Genomic DNA, 13114 nt, shown 5'->3' on the forward strand with positions numbered 1-13114 from the left:
AAATCCAAATCTTGATACTGCTTTCAAACAAGATGCTGACTAGCAAAAATACTGTCCTGGGAAAACTATTAGGATGGAGGTAAAAATCCTTAGAACTGACTTAGGAAGCAGCATAATGAGTAGTAGAAGAAATGTATTTCCTGGTTCTGTGGCAAGGCTTTCTTGCACTAGATGTTAATGATCATATTCTTCCTGTGCAGAACTCTTAAAGCTGTTTGCAAAGTATTCTGTGATGCATCTTGAACATCACTAATTAAATGCTATAGTCTCATTTTAATACTTAAAAGTAGAATTTTAGGTAAATGTAGATTTATTTTGCTTTAATGGTTGGTAAGCCTTGTCTGAGGGACTTGCTTTTAAAGTAAGCTCATATACTAAGTTGGGTCTGTAGACTGCTATGGCTTGGCAAAGTTTGAAGCCACTATGAGATGAAGAAGGAAAGTAAGGATGAAATACAGTGAAAATAAAGTGTGATATCAACCACTTTTCTCTCCCTGATCACTGATAAATTGTGAATTCTTTGAATTCTGTTGTTTGCTTTTTGCTTGCAGAGGCTAGAGGATTTGATCCATATGAAGAATCTTAATTTATGTTTTGGGGGAATGATAGACTGATACTTCTGTATCATGATGTTTACTTTCAGGAAGCTCTTAATTAGCTTAGGCTGTTACATGTTGCATTGTGTAGTATTTAGAACACCAGTAGTGGTTAAAATAATTTATTTTGCTTGTTAGAGCTTACCTGCTGAGTTGTTTTCCAGCCTTCTAACCCTTGCACTGGTGCCTAAATAAATAAAACATTTGGCTTAAGTAAACCTCTGTGTATTTCAACTCCATAAGAATTTACCCCCTGCCCCCCACCAAAGAAGGGGAGGGAAGGACCAAAGTACTGAAACCTCTGAGAGCCTGAGGAGGAGGTGACATTAATACAGCTCACTGGTGTTTGAAGGAAGCATCCTTGTTTGAGAAGCTGTTGTGGGAACTTTGTGTTTGCTGTTAATGTTCTCCCTCTAATGTTCGTTGTAACTGTTGGTGGTTCATTGAACAGCACTTGCACTTTGTTCTGGGGCTTCCTTGGAGCAGCTCAGGGCTGCCCATCAGAGAATGAAATGTAGCTCAGCAGTGGAGTCAAGGAGTGAAACTTCTTTGCAGCCACTCTGGTGGACTTCTAAAGCTGTGAGAATTGGGAATTTAGGGTCTGCCCTCTTGTGAAAAGAGGATGCAGCTGCTTCCTGATGCTTGGCTAATGACAAGCAAGGTGCGTTTGAATGTGTTGGAGTAACTGGGTGGAATTGGGAAGCTTGGCTGTTGAAGGATCCACACACATTGAAATGTGCTTCCTCTGGAGAAAAGGAACAAGTGATGGGGGAGACTCAAGCCCCCAAGTCTGGGATAAGTAAGGATGTGCCCATGTCAAACAATAGTGCAAATGCACTGCTAAAATATAAAGGGTGACCCCTTTCACCACTTCTCACAAGTGAGAACTCAGTTCTGGAGTTGGAGATGGGGCTCATGAGAAGCTGCACAAGGATCTGGTACAACCCTGTGTGCTCAGGCATGTCCAAGGATGTGGAGCAGTGGTAGCAGGGCCAGAGCTGCCAGGCTTACAAAAGGCTTGGGAGCTCTTGGGTAGAGGCAAAACCCAAGCCATGAGATCCTGTGCCAGCTCTTAACCCTGCAGTGGAAGAAATGTGTGCCTGGAAGGGAAATGCTGAGATGCTGCACTCCCGCATTTTCCTGGAGTGCTTGTGACCCCACCTTTCCACACTCTGTTCCATTGCTGTCAGGCTGATGTTCTGGGATAACAAAACTTAGTTTTTCACTGGTTGCTAGTAAGCCTTGAGCTGACTGATGTGAGTTCACCACTCTATGATCTGATCATGTGAAGGTGCTACTATTGCATACTTCTGTTTCACAGAAATCAGTGCAAGCTGAACCTGAATCTAGAAGGGGTAGGAATAGATTTACTTATTTATTCCCTCATGGTGACCAAGGCATACTGGAATGTGTCAGGTGTTTTTCACAGGATGCTCAACACTCATCCTTTAGAGTTTTCAAATGCTCAGAAAAAGAAATTATCTTCTGTTTTTACTTTGAGGTGAATGCTGATGTAGGGCTAAAGTTCACATGGTAACTTTTGCCCAGAAGCAGAGTAACCAAGGAGTAATAATGCTGTAAAACAGGAACTGCAGTGGTAACTTGAGTTTTTGGACTGAGTCTATTTAAATTCCACTGTTAGATTCCTGTTTGCTTGTCAAGAGCTATAAGACATGCTTACCTTTGGGTGTTCCTTCTACCAAGTGGTGCTCTTAAGGTGTGTGGGGGAATGCTTCTGTTAAAAAAAAATCCCTTAAGTTACAACTGAGGAGCAATTGCTTCCTTCTATTCTTGTGGTTTTGTGGATTTTGTGGGGTTTTTTGTGGAGCTGTGTCATTTGCTAGAATGATACATTCCTGATAAAGTTTGTATGTATATTTATCTGCTATTCTGAGATAAAAAATTTGTAGTTGAGTAATGAATTGGTCCTCATTTACTCATTATTTTGAGCACTTCAGTAAATATCAGGTTACTGAATTAGTTGTTCCTGTTGGGAACAAGGAGCTTAGGTGAAATTGATGTTATCATATGAAACTTGACAATATTGATACAATAAAATTGAGTGAATTTATGCTTCTTGCCATGCTATTGGATCTGGTTTTGAAGGCTTTGGAGAACTTGGCATTCTGCTCCCTTGAAGCTGGATGTGTGTGGAGAGGACACTGAGGTACTTGGTGTTAGTGTCCCAGTGCAGCATCCCATCTTGCTGTCCTGGAGACAACTGAGGTTACTGAACTTGGCTAAGAATTTTTACTGATTTTAGTAGCTGTTTTTACTTTGTTTTGCTAAATTATTATTAAAATGCCATGGTGAAAACACAGAATATTGTGCTGCTCAGCATTGACTATGTAGTGTTTGTATACACCATTCCTCATGCTGTTATGAAAGATGTTTTCCCTGCAGAACGTTCTGTTGAGTCTTTAGTAGGGATGTAGCAGAAGATGACGAGGCTAAGGTGTGGGTAAGTAGTTGTACAAGTTGAATGTGGACAGGAGGTAACTGCTAAGTAACAATGCAAATACAATGACATCATCCACTTTGATGGTACTTTGTCTAAATTTCAAAGTACTTCTTAAAAGGAACTGAAACTTGCAAGCTCTGGTAGAGGTTCCTCACTTGTCCATCTCTAAGGAAAAACACCATCAATGAGAAAATGAACTGTCAGAATTTATTCCTATTCACTGTTTTCACTACCAAAGGTAATTAGGCCTCATTTCCAGTGTTTTAAAGAAAACAGTGGCATGCTTAGGTTCCATGTTTTTCACTTGAGATCTCCTTTGTACCATAGTTATTGTTAGAATTATCACTCTGCTTTTGATCTAGAAAGGATCAGTCTGTTGTAAGATTATGATTATAGTTCTTTTTTAAACTGTAACATAATGCTTATTAGATTGTCTGATCCAGCTAGCTTCTGTTCTTCCAGCAATTTGAGCTATTTCTCTGTTTACAGGCATGAAGCCATACACTGAAGTGATTCTGTTTAAACCTTTTATATAACATTAATGCTTGAGTATTGCTTTACTGCTCAGCATGATGGAATTTGGTAAACTTCGTAGTGCATATAGCTGATGATAGTTTTTAATGAGCATTCTGTTAAGCATTAATCACTTCTGGTAATGTATATAAGGCTTTGTGCATTTTCTGTTTTTACTGTAAAGCTAAAGCTGTCCAAGGTGCGGCTACAATAGTAAATCTGTATCACCCCCACGTTAAATTAGGTTGAAGCTGGGTGTTGTGTTCTGCCAACAAACTCTTAATGGAGAATTCTAATGTGTTCCTAGAATTATAGCAATGCATTAGCCAGTATTTTCAGATGCATTTAACTTTTGGGGTGGAAAGAAATTGGCTTAATCTCAAAAAAATGCCTGAGCTTTGGGGAAGCTTTAATGTACTCTCTTGAATCTGTAGACTAAATTCCTTTGGTATGGTTTTTCTTGATGACTTAAATTGCTTCTACATCCACACTTCTGTGTCTCTGGAGAATGCTGTGGGAAGGTGATGGAGGGCTAAGTGAATACAGTAACTAAACTGTTTTAGGTAATAAGCATGCCACCTGTTGTTGTTCATAGCCACATTTCAATCTGATGTGATACCTAACCCCTAACGAGACACTGAACAGCTGCAGGGGTAAGGGAGAGGAAAAGGGAAGGAAATTAAAGTTGTGATTCTCAAAACAGTACCAGTGTGGCCAGTGGGGGTTGTTTCCTGCTGTGCAGAACATGCATGTGAGGAGCAGTGCAGAGCTCCCATCTGCTCTGCTCAAGGAGGGTGACAAACTAGAAATTTACCTTCCTTCCTGGGGTGGAGCACATCTATGGCACCTTAGGGGCTTTACAGTTACTGAAATGCCAGAATTCAATGTTTGAATGCAGTTTCTTTTCACTCCTTGCTGGAGTTCCAAGTGTGATTCAGCCCTGTCAGTAGTTTTGTAGTAAAAGAATCTGTGGCTGCAGCTAACAATCTGTGGCTGCACATCACTAAGTTGCTTGTGGTGTGTAACTGATGAACTGGAAATTGAAGATTATAATCTTCAAGCTCTTCCTATGATGGTCCATCTTTAATGATTCTTAAAGCACTCCAGTTGCTCATGTTCTATATTTTTTTCACGCACAGATAGTGTTTTAAGAGGTCAGACAGACAGCAAGCTTAATGAGGTCAGGCTTTCTGTGGGAGCTTCTCCTCACATCAGTTTCTTATACCTTTTATGCCTGGGAATGAAGTGTTACTTGACATTTTGGTTGGGGTTTTTTTTTGATGATGATGAGAATTTATGGTATGTCTTCTCTTCCTCTCCTGTTATGGGAAGAAGTCTTTGGACTTGAAGATTTGTTAGGCTGAAAGACTGGCAATAAAGCTGTTGGAGACATTTGTGCTCTGCAGTTTTAGCACGGCAGTCTGATGCTTGGTTGCCTCCGTGTGTCAATATGCCTTTTCCCCTGGCAGTGTGTGGTGTGTTAACAGCTTCTTCATTGCTGTCTTGGGGAGGATCTCAGCAGTCTCATCATCTGCTGCTTGGACAGATACACAAATTCACCAAACTAAAGGCAGATGAAACTGCCTCAGTAGGACAGCTGCATTAATGAAAGCTTGGTTTGGAAAGTGTCTCAAAAGGCCAAATCATCCACCCTCCCAGCTTTGTTATGTCCACTATCACCTCTAGTAGAGGTTTGTGTGACACATTCTTGGAGATTTACAACATGAGAGACTTGATAGCTTTGCCAAGTGATCTAAACCGTGTGCTTACCTTCCCTTTTGGAAGGTGTTCCTGATCTGTAACCTGAGCCTGTTTTCTTCAGTTAAGGCTTACTTCTTAGACATGGGAAAAAATGCCCTTCACTGAAAGCTTGATCCACCTGTGGGGGAAAAAAGTCCTTACCTGCTTCGTGCACTTCTAGTTATAAGCATCACTGCCTTCCATGGATGGCATTCTGTCAACAGGGCTCCTTTGCCTTTCTTACTTCAGGCTCTGCTCCAGTCAGTTTATCTACTGTGATGAGGACAGGAACATCCAAAACCATGCCAAAAAAAAAGCATGTAGGACTCTCAAGTCTTACTGTTGCAATCTATTTTGCAGGTTGCACAGGTGTGTACATACAGCCCTGCTTGGTGCTTGACTTACACTGAATTGTTTTCAGTTATATACACTAATTTGTCACTGAGTCATGTTTGGACTGCAAGCTGCAGTCATTCAGACTTAGTTGGAGTTGTGGCCTAGCCAGATGTTCAGCAGACAGGTTTTCTGTTGCTAACTGTCCTACCCATGAAGTCTCAGCCCTGCTGTTGTGTGGATCAGCAGTCTGCGTTCCTGCAGCAGACCTGGACAGGGCTTGTGCTGCCTCTTCTCTTCCCTCTGCGCTGGCTGAGGAAGGAGCCACAGCTTGGACTTGGATTGCAGCTAAATGCCAAGAAACCTTCATAGTAATCATGTGGTGGAATTACTGGTGATCATCCTGTTTACCCAGATGCTGTGGTAGGACAGATCAGGGATTATAGAATTGGTTGGTCTGGGTTGGAAGGGACCTTAAAGCCCATCTTGTTCCAGCCCTGGCTGTGGGCAGGGACACCTTTACCAGAGCTGTCTAGCCTGGCCTTGGACACTCCAGGGATGGGGCAGCCACACCTTCTGTGCCAGGGCCTCAGCACCCTCACAGGGAAGAATTTCTTCTGTGCATTTAACACAAATCACCCTCTTTTAGTGGGAGGCTCTTGCCCTTGTCCTGTCACTTAAGTTCCTTGTCAGAAGTCTCTCTACAGCCAGTTTAGGTACTGGTGTGCAGCAAGGTCACCCTGGAGCCTTCTCTTCTCCAGGCAGAGCCCCCCACCTCTCTCAGCCTATCTCCAGAGCAGAGGGGCTCAAGCCCTTGGAGCATCTTTGTGCCCCTCCTCTGGACTTGCTGCAGCAGCTCCATGTCCATGTGCTGGGAGCCCAGGCCTGGAGGCAGCTCTGCAGGAGGGGTCTCACTGAGCAGGGCACGGGGACAGATTCCCCTCCCCTGACCTGCTGCCCATGCAGGGGCATGAGCCCAGGACATGGGTGGTTTTGGGGCTTCAAGTGCAGATTGCTTGTGTTGAGCCCATAATAAGCTGGACTTTTTCTAGGTTCACAGTCTTTAATTACTCAACTTGGTTGGTGTTCTGAAGATGTTAATGAGCAAACATTTTCTTCCTCACTGTATTAGCAAACTGTATGGCTGTGCTGATATGGGAGCCCTGAATAAGAAGTCTTTCATGGAAGCTCTTTGTGTTACTGTATGCTTTGAAAGCAGAGGGACCATTTTGTCTGGAATTGTGCAGGAAAGCTGCTTGAGGCACTTACCTGCCACTGCCAGACTTCAGTGGTTCAGGCTGAGGTTGTCCAAGCTGTAGGTAACTGGTGATAAATTTATCGTGGAAATGACTTCTACTTTAACTGGTGGTGTTTGTGTTTAACTCTTTAAGGGGACTCTGCTTGTGCCTGGTCAGGGGAGGGACAAGAGCCCAGCTCAGTTAGCAGGCTGCAGATCAGCTGATAGCATGGCTGAAACTCAGAGGCTGTCTGGAATCCATGGGAATTGGGTGTATATTTTTCCACCCCCTTGAACAGTGAGCTCACACTGAGGAAATGATTTGCTAAGAATAATTCTGCTTTGGATGTACTGATTGTGTAAGGGTGGTGTGCTCAAATTCAAGTCTCTAGCTGTGCTCACCCTTTCTTGCTAGATACAGCTGAAATTGCATGAGGAAATTCAGCTTCTGTTGATTACTAAGGAAACCTACATGAGGGGAAAGATAGAATAGGCATGTTATTTAAGCATTTGCATGCCTGTTAATCTCAATTCTTGTTAAAAAAATAAATTCTGAAGTTACTCTAGGAGGGACCTGTTAGGGTTTTTCCTGCCCTTGTGTATGATATGTTACAGAGAATTGGAATTGAGAAAGCAAGGAGGTGAAGGTCTGATTCCTTAGGGATCATCTTCTCCAGGGCACTGTGACACCTAGTGACAGCATTTCCAATGTTTACAGGTTGGATTTTCACTCTCCCGTTGCTTTTTTGCTCTGTTTAGCCAAATGTTACTCAGCAACCTGACCTCAAATCACTGAGAGTCTTTTCATGGGAGTAGAGATGACCACAAATTATGATAAATTTCACGGTGGCTTTTTAATTATGGGATGGATATTTGTATCTCCTTGGTGTGCCTCTAACTTTGCCTGGAAAGTTGAGGATTGCCTTACATGAGGGTTTCTGTTACACTGTCTGGGTGTCTCATTGGTGTGTGTGAGCAATCCTTATACTGGTGAATTTTAAGACTTACATGAGCACAGAGCAAAAGCATCAATGTCCTGTGGTGCAGTAGAATCTGCTGTGAAAAGGCTGTTAATTTGTCTCTTGGCTTTAGATCTCAGCAGGAGAAGTTAGTTTGTATATCAAAGTGGTAATAATTTTGATCTTAACTTCTCTTCTCTGATATTCACAGTTAGACTCCAATACCTGGAAGGCCTAAGGAGACATTGAGGATAACTGTGTGATTGGAAATGTATAATCATGAAAAATATTCTGTCTGAATAACTTCTTATCATAGTTTAGCAATGCCATTGGCTGCTTACATCAAGGCCTGAAACTGCTTTTCCCTTTTGTACAAGGAGAATCAAACTGCCCCTAGGTATTCCCAAATATTATGTTTTAACAGATACCATGTATGATACACAGCCATTCTCCATATGTATTCTAGAACATCTCCTTGGAGTATCTGAAGTACATATGGCTATGTATGATGAAGATATCTTGAAAAATCCCTTTTATTTGGCCATTCAGAAGCGACGTCCTGATCTATGCAGCAAAGTTGCAGAACTCCATGGTATTGTAAGTATGAAAAAGTATATTTAAAAGCTACTTGGTGAATAGTAGCTATTTGAATTTATATTATAAGTCTGCTATGAAACATGTAAAGATTATTTGAAGCCTACAAAACTTAGAAATGAAGCAGAACCATTTTTAGTTTAAGCTGCATGTTATTTACTAATATGGACCTCTTGATATATTGCAAGGTAGTAAAAAGCTAAGGTTGGTGTTGTTTCTGAACTCTACAGGAACCTTATTTTCTTTTCTATGAACTGAAGTTACATATTCTCCCACAACTTTATAACTTAAATGAGATTGACCTTTTGAGATGCCTGGTGTACAAGCAGTTACTCATTTGACAGCATTTTACATAGCAAAATAAAGCTATTAAACTGACCTGGAATAAAAACTTCAGTCCTTAATATTTACTAATCTGAGTGTTTTGCAATTAATTTTCATTTGCCATTAAGTGTGTAGAGACTCCATTAAACATGGAAGTTATTGTCACCTTTTGATAAAATTTGTTTCTTTCTAATTAGCAATTTGCCCTAATCTGCTGGCCTAAACGCAAGATATTTATCCTAGACCTTTTTCTGATGGATTTTTATTTGAGTTTGAAAATATACTTCACTTTTTTATTAGCTGCTTAATTTTAAGTCATCTGTTGTTATTTTAAATTATTTGTGACTGGTGCTAAGTAACTAAAGATTTCATTTACTTCCCTTAGTATTATTTGCTTCAGTTGCATGTCAGCCTTTTCCAGATAAGTTACTAAGTGAGATTAGTGAGATTTCTGGGTTAATTATCAGGCTGTGTGTCTAGTGATAACCTCTCCTTTTTTTTTAAATAAAAGCACTATAGTTACTGTATGTTACTGTCAATATTTAAAAGCCTGATTTAATTGCTTGCCTTGTAAGGACAAAAGATATTGATAAATAGCTGGGAATACACAGCATTTCCCTCTTAAACATGATTTAACTTCTTTTAGGTGCTAGTTCCATGCAAAGGAAGCCTTTCAAGCAACAGTCTTTCTACCTGCCAGTTTGAATCTTATGTGCTGAAGCCTCTGGAAGAAAATTTTCAAACCTTAAATGGAAAGGTATTTCTGTTTGATATCTGAATGTGGCTTGGGGACACTCCAGGAAGTGATTCACTGCTGCTGTGAGTGATTGTGTGAACTGATAGCTACAGACAAGGCCAGCAGGGCTGACACTGCATAGGATCCAGGGTTTTCATTTCTAATTTTGCAGTACAGGCTGAGAACTTGGGCATACAGCTTGCACTAGAGATAGTTTGCAGGCTGCCGTCAGGATTCTCCTGTTCCTGCCCTCACTGGAGCTGCTGGGAAAGGAAAGCCAGGTGTGAGAAATGCACACAAGGTGTGAGTTATTTTTCTGAGGCTGGGATTAAGGCCTGTTGTTAAGCTGCTGGGGTTTTTAAATTTTCTTTCTGCTAAAAGTGCTCTGAAATCTGCAAACAAGACCTTGGTGATTGTCTGAAACCTCCTCCAGCAGTAGACTTGTAAAAGAAATTTCTGTAAGCAAGGTTCAGCCAGCCACTGCCCAATGAAGGAGCCTTTGTTTCAGTGTCAACACAGCATGAAAATGTGAAATTTCTCCAATTTGGAGCTTTCTCACCTTGCAAATTTCTCTTCTCCCCCTTTGAAATGTGACTGTGCAAGGCAGAAGCCAAAGAGCACCTTTTTTTCTGGTAGTTTCACACTTGTTCTGCTTTGTCTTGTTTCAGGAGATCTTCATTCAAGGCAACCTCATCATTCCAGGAGCTGGTTTTAATTACACTCTCTCAGTACCTGTTCTCTTTGAGGAAACCTTTTACAATGAAAAAGAAGAAAGCTTTAGTATATTGTGCATAGCTCATCCACTGGAAAAAACAGAAAGCTCAAGTATGTATTGGTGTCAGTTTGGTGGCTGCCTTGGCACAGTGAGCCAATTAGTGTTTGTGTTTAATAAATATGTTCATTCTGGAAAGTGTTGGCTTGGTTAAAAGCCCTTGGCCTTTATGAGCTTGCCGGGCCAGATTTTGGTGTGCTGCTGCAGAGAAATGCCAAGTTGCTCCCAGCAAAACTAGTGCTGAGACTGGGGCATAAATCCTGTAGAATTAAGAATTATCTGTGGAATACTTAATCCAGCAAGATTTTTCTTAGCTGTGCTCAATTTATTGCTGACTGCTTAAAAAAGGGATTTAATCCTAAATGTGTGTCTTGAGATGCAAGGTGGATGCACAAATAACTGGAGAGGTAAATTCTTTCATGATTACTTTGCAGGGGGATAGAGGTTGTCTGGCAGAGTTAGGTAGCAGTCTCCTGATGGTGGCCCAATTTATTAAGTGGAATGTCTCAATTTTTGTCCTGCACTGAAAGTGCTCCTGAAGGCTGTGACTCTTTTCAAGACTGCAGTCAATACTGTGAATGTTAACAGCATGTCCTTGTGAACTTGTATAACAGTCCATGTTTACTAATTAACAACAGAAGCTCCTTAAGAAGCTTAGAAGCTTCAGCTTTTTCTGAAGTAAAAACATTAGTCTTCCTAAATAAATAAAAATATTTAAAACATGTGAATGCAAAGAGAAGTAGTACTAGGGTAGTGTGAAAGTAGTATTGTGAGGGAAGTATGGAAGGCTTTAGAAAAACAAAACAACCCCACTGCCAATTCTTATAGCCTTAAATTCTGTATGTGTTACTGTATATCTCAAAAATTATTCATGTGATACTCTTTATAGCCATTATGTAATATAGTCATATCACAGTGTTTCAGAAGTGAATGAGTTTCTAATTTCAAAAGTAATTTGAAAATAATGATTTAAGCCTCTTATTAGCTGGCTGCCTTTGATTGAAGATGAAAGATTGGCCTAGAAATACTTTTTGGAAAAACAGCATAATTTCTAAGTGAGGGATTTAGTTGTTTTAGTCAGGAAAAAAAGTGGATTTGCTTTAATGTTGCTTCATGTGACTTTGCTCTCCCATTCAGAGAAAGCATGTCTAAATAAAGAATAGCTTATGTAAAAGTCCACGATGGGATTTTTGCAGCTCACTTAAAGCACCCTGACTTCCTGCACGGTCACTCTGTCAACACTGTAATGTGCTTTTCTTCTACTTCCAAGCTTGACTTACACAACTCATAAGCTGAATGCATGTAGTAAGAAATGATCCCAGTGTGAAAAAAAAAATAAAAAATAAGGGAAGTCTGTGTTAGGTATTCCAAATAAACACTTGACATAGAAAGCAGGGGAGCCTGCTCAAATGTGACTTCTTAAATTCTTTGATTAAAGGCAATACCTCTAGTTAAAGGTGCAGTCAGCTGAGTTCATGTTTCAGTGTACACAAGCTGGCTGTATATGTAGGGACAAAATGCATACATATATTAAACGTGTGTATTAATTCTTGGCTTTTATTTTAGGTGAATCTACAGCTTCATCAAACTCCTATTCTCTTAAGAACATTGAAGATGTTAGAGAGTTCTTGGGAAGGCACTGTGAGAGATTTGATAAATACATAGCATCTTTCTATAGAACATTTAAAGAGCACGAGAGGAAAAGCCTGCGCCACTACATAGTCAGTATCTTCCTGCCTGATGTCTAATTTGCTAAATATAATTAGCTGCACTGGTGCTGTTATCTTTGCCTTACTGAGCTTTTCTGTGTCAGAGCAGCCTAGAGTTGTGAAAGGGGAGGAGGGAGAAGTGGTAATTTACATTTAAGAATTTCACTATCTGGACTGTTTGTAAATGCTACTATTATTGCTGAAATTCTTACCATGCTGTATGCTTCTGAGACAGGGAAGACTTACATTACTTATTTAGGCTTTGCTCCTTCAAGTCCCATTAACCTGAACCTGATGGCTTTTATCTTTTCTCTCTCCTAGGATTCTGTCAATGCACTTTATACCAAATGTCTGCAGCATCTTTTGAGAGATTCGCACTTGGTAAAGACTTACTCCCCTAAATGCATAGTCCAGTGTTACTTAGGCAATAAATTATCTGACTTTCTCTTGCTGTTTATGGCTTTGCTTTTCTAGAAGATGCTTGCAAAGCAAGAAGAGCAGATGAATCTGATCAAACAAGCAGTTGAAGTAAGCATCTGAAATGAAGGAAAATAATTAGCAAGCTGTTTTTAATTCTCCCTTTCATGCCTAAAATACTGGTTTTTTTCCTACAGATGTATATCCATCATGCTATTTACGACCTAATCTTCAAATATGTGGGAACCATTGAGGCAAGTGAGGTAAGTTTCTTTGATTGCTCCATACTACTGATACTCATCTAAGGCATTTAAAAAACCTGTTGCCTTTCTATTAATTAGGATGCTGATTTTAATAAAATCACGAGGAGCCTTCAAGACCTGCAGCAAAAAGACATTGGAGTGAAGCCTGAGTTCGGGTGAGAGAGATGACTGTGGATTCTTGAAGAGTCACTGAGATCCTGTCTTAAATAGAATCATGCCAGCCAAAAAGTGTTTTCCTTCAGACACTAGCAAGTTTTTTTATACTTTCATTTGAGATGTAGAATCAAAGCTTTGCAAGTGTCATATGAGGACAGTCTGTGCATTGATTGTTGACTCCTTTACTTTTATATTTTTAAGCCATCTAGAGGATACAGAAATGCAGGTGCACTTGGAGTAGAAGTGGGCATATTTTGGAACCATTCTTTAACTCACCTTTGTATAGGTTAAAACTTGGGCTTTG

The 13114-nt window shown here is 40.4% G+C and overlaps 1 protein-coding gene across 2 annotated transcripts in view; it reads left to right on the top strand.

Moving 5' to 3' along the window:
* ANKRD27 (ankyrin repeat domain 27) overlaps positions 1-13114 on the top strand; it is a 55563-nt gene that overhangs the window by 13991 nt on the left and 28458 nt on the right. Inside the window, exons 1-9 of one of the 2 annotated variants that reach the window (XM_059481167.1) lie at positions 7504-7598; positions 8306-8436; positions 9404-9514; positions 10162-10318; positions 11832-11986; positions 12296-12355; positions 12449-12502; positions 12589-12654; positions 12733-12809. In XM_059481167.1, the coding sequence (XP_059337150.1) occupies positions 7589-7598; positions 8306-8436; positions 9404-9514; positions 10162-10318; positions 11832-11986; positions 12296-12355; positions 12449-12502; positions 12589-12654; positions 12733-12809 (821 nt within the window). In that variant the 5' untranslated portion in view covers positions 7504-7588. Of the gene's footprint in view, positions 1-7503; positions 7599-8305; positions 8437-9403; positions 9515-10161; positions 10319-11831; positions 11987-12295; positions 12356-12448; positions 12503-12588; positions 12655-12732; positions 12810-13114 lie in introns of those variants that run through there. The other variant, XM_059481168.1, reaches the window with a different exon arrangement.

The sequence above is a fragment of the Ammospiza nelsoni genome, chromosome 13 (assembly GCF_027579445.1).
Source record: "Ammospiza nelsoni isolate bAmmNel1 chromosome 13, bAmmNel1.pri, whole genome shotgun sequence".
In the NCBI taxonomy this organism is placed as follows: Eukaryota; Metazoa; Chordata; class Aves; order Passeriformes; family Passerellidae; genus Ammospiza; species Ammospiza nelsoni.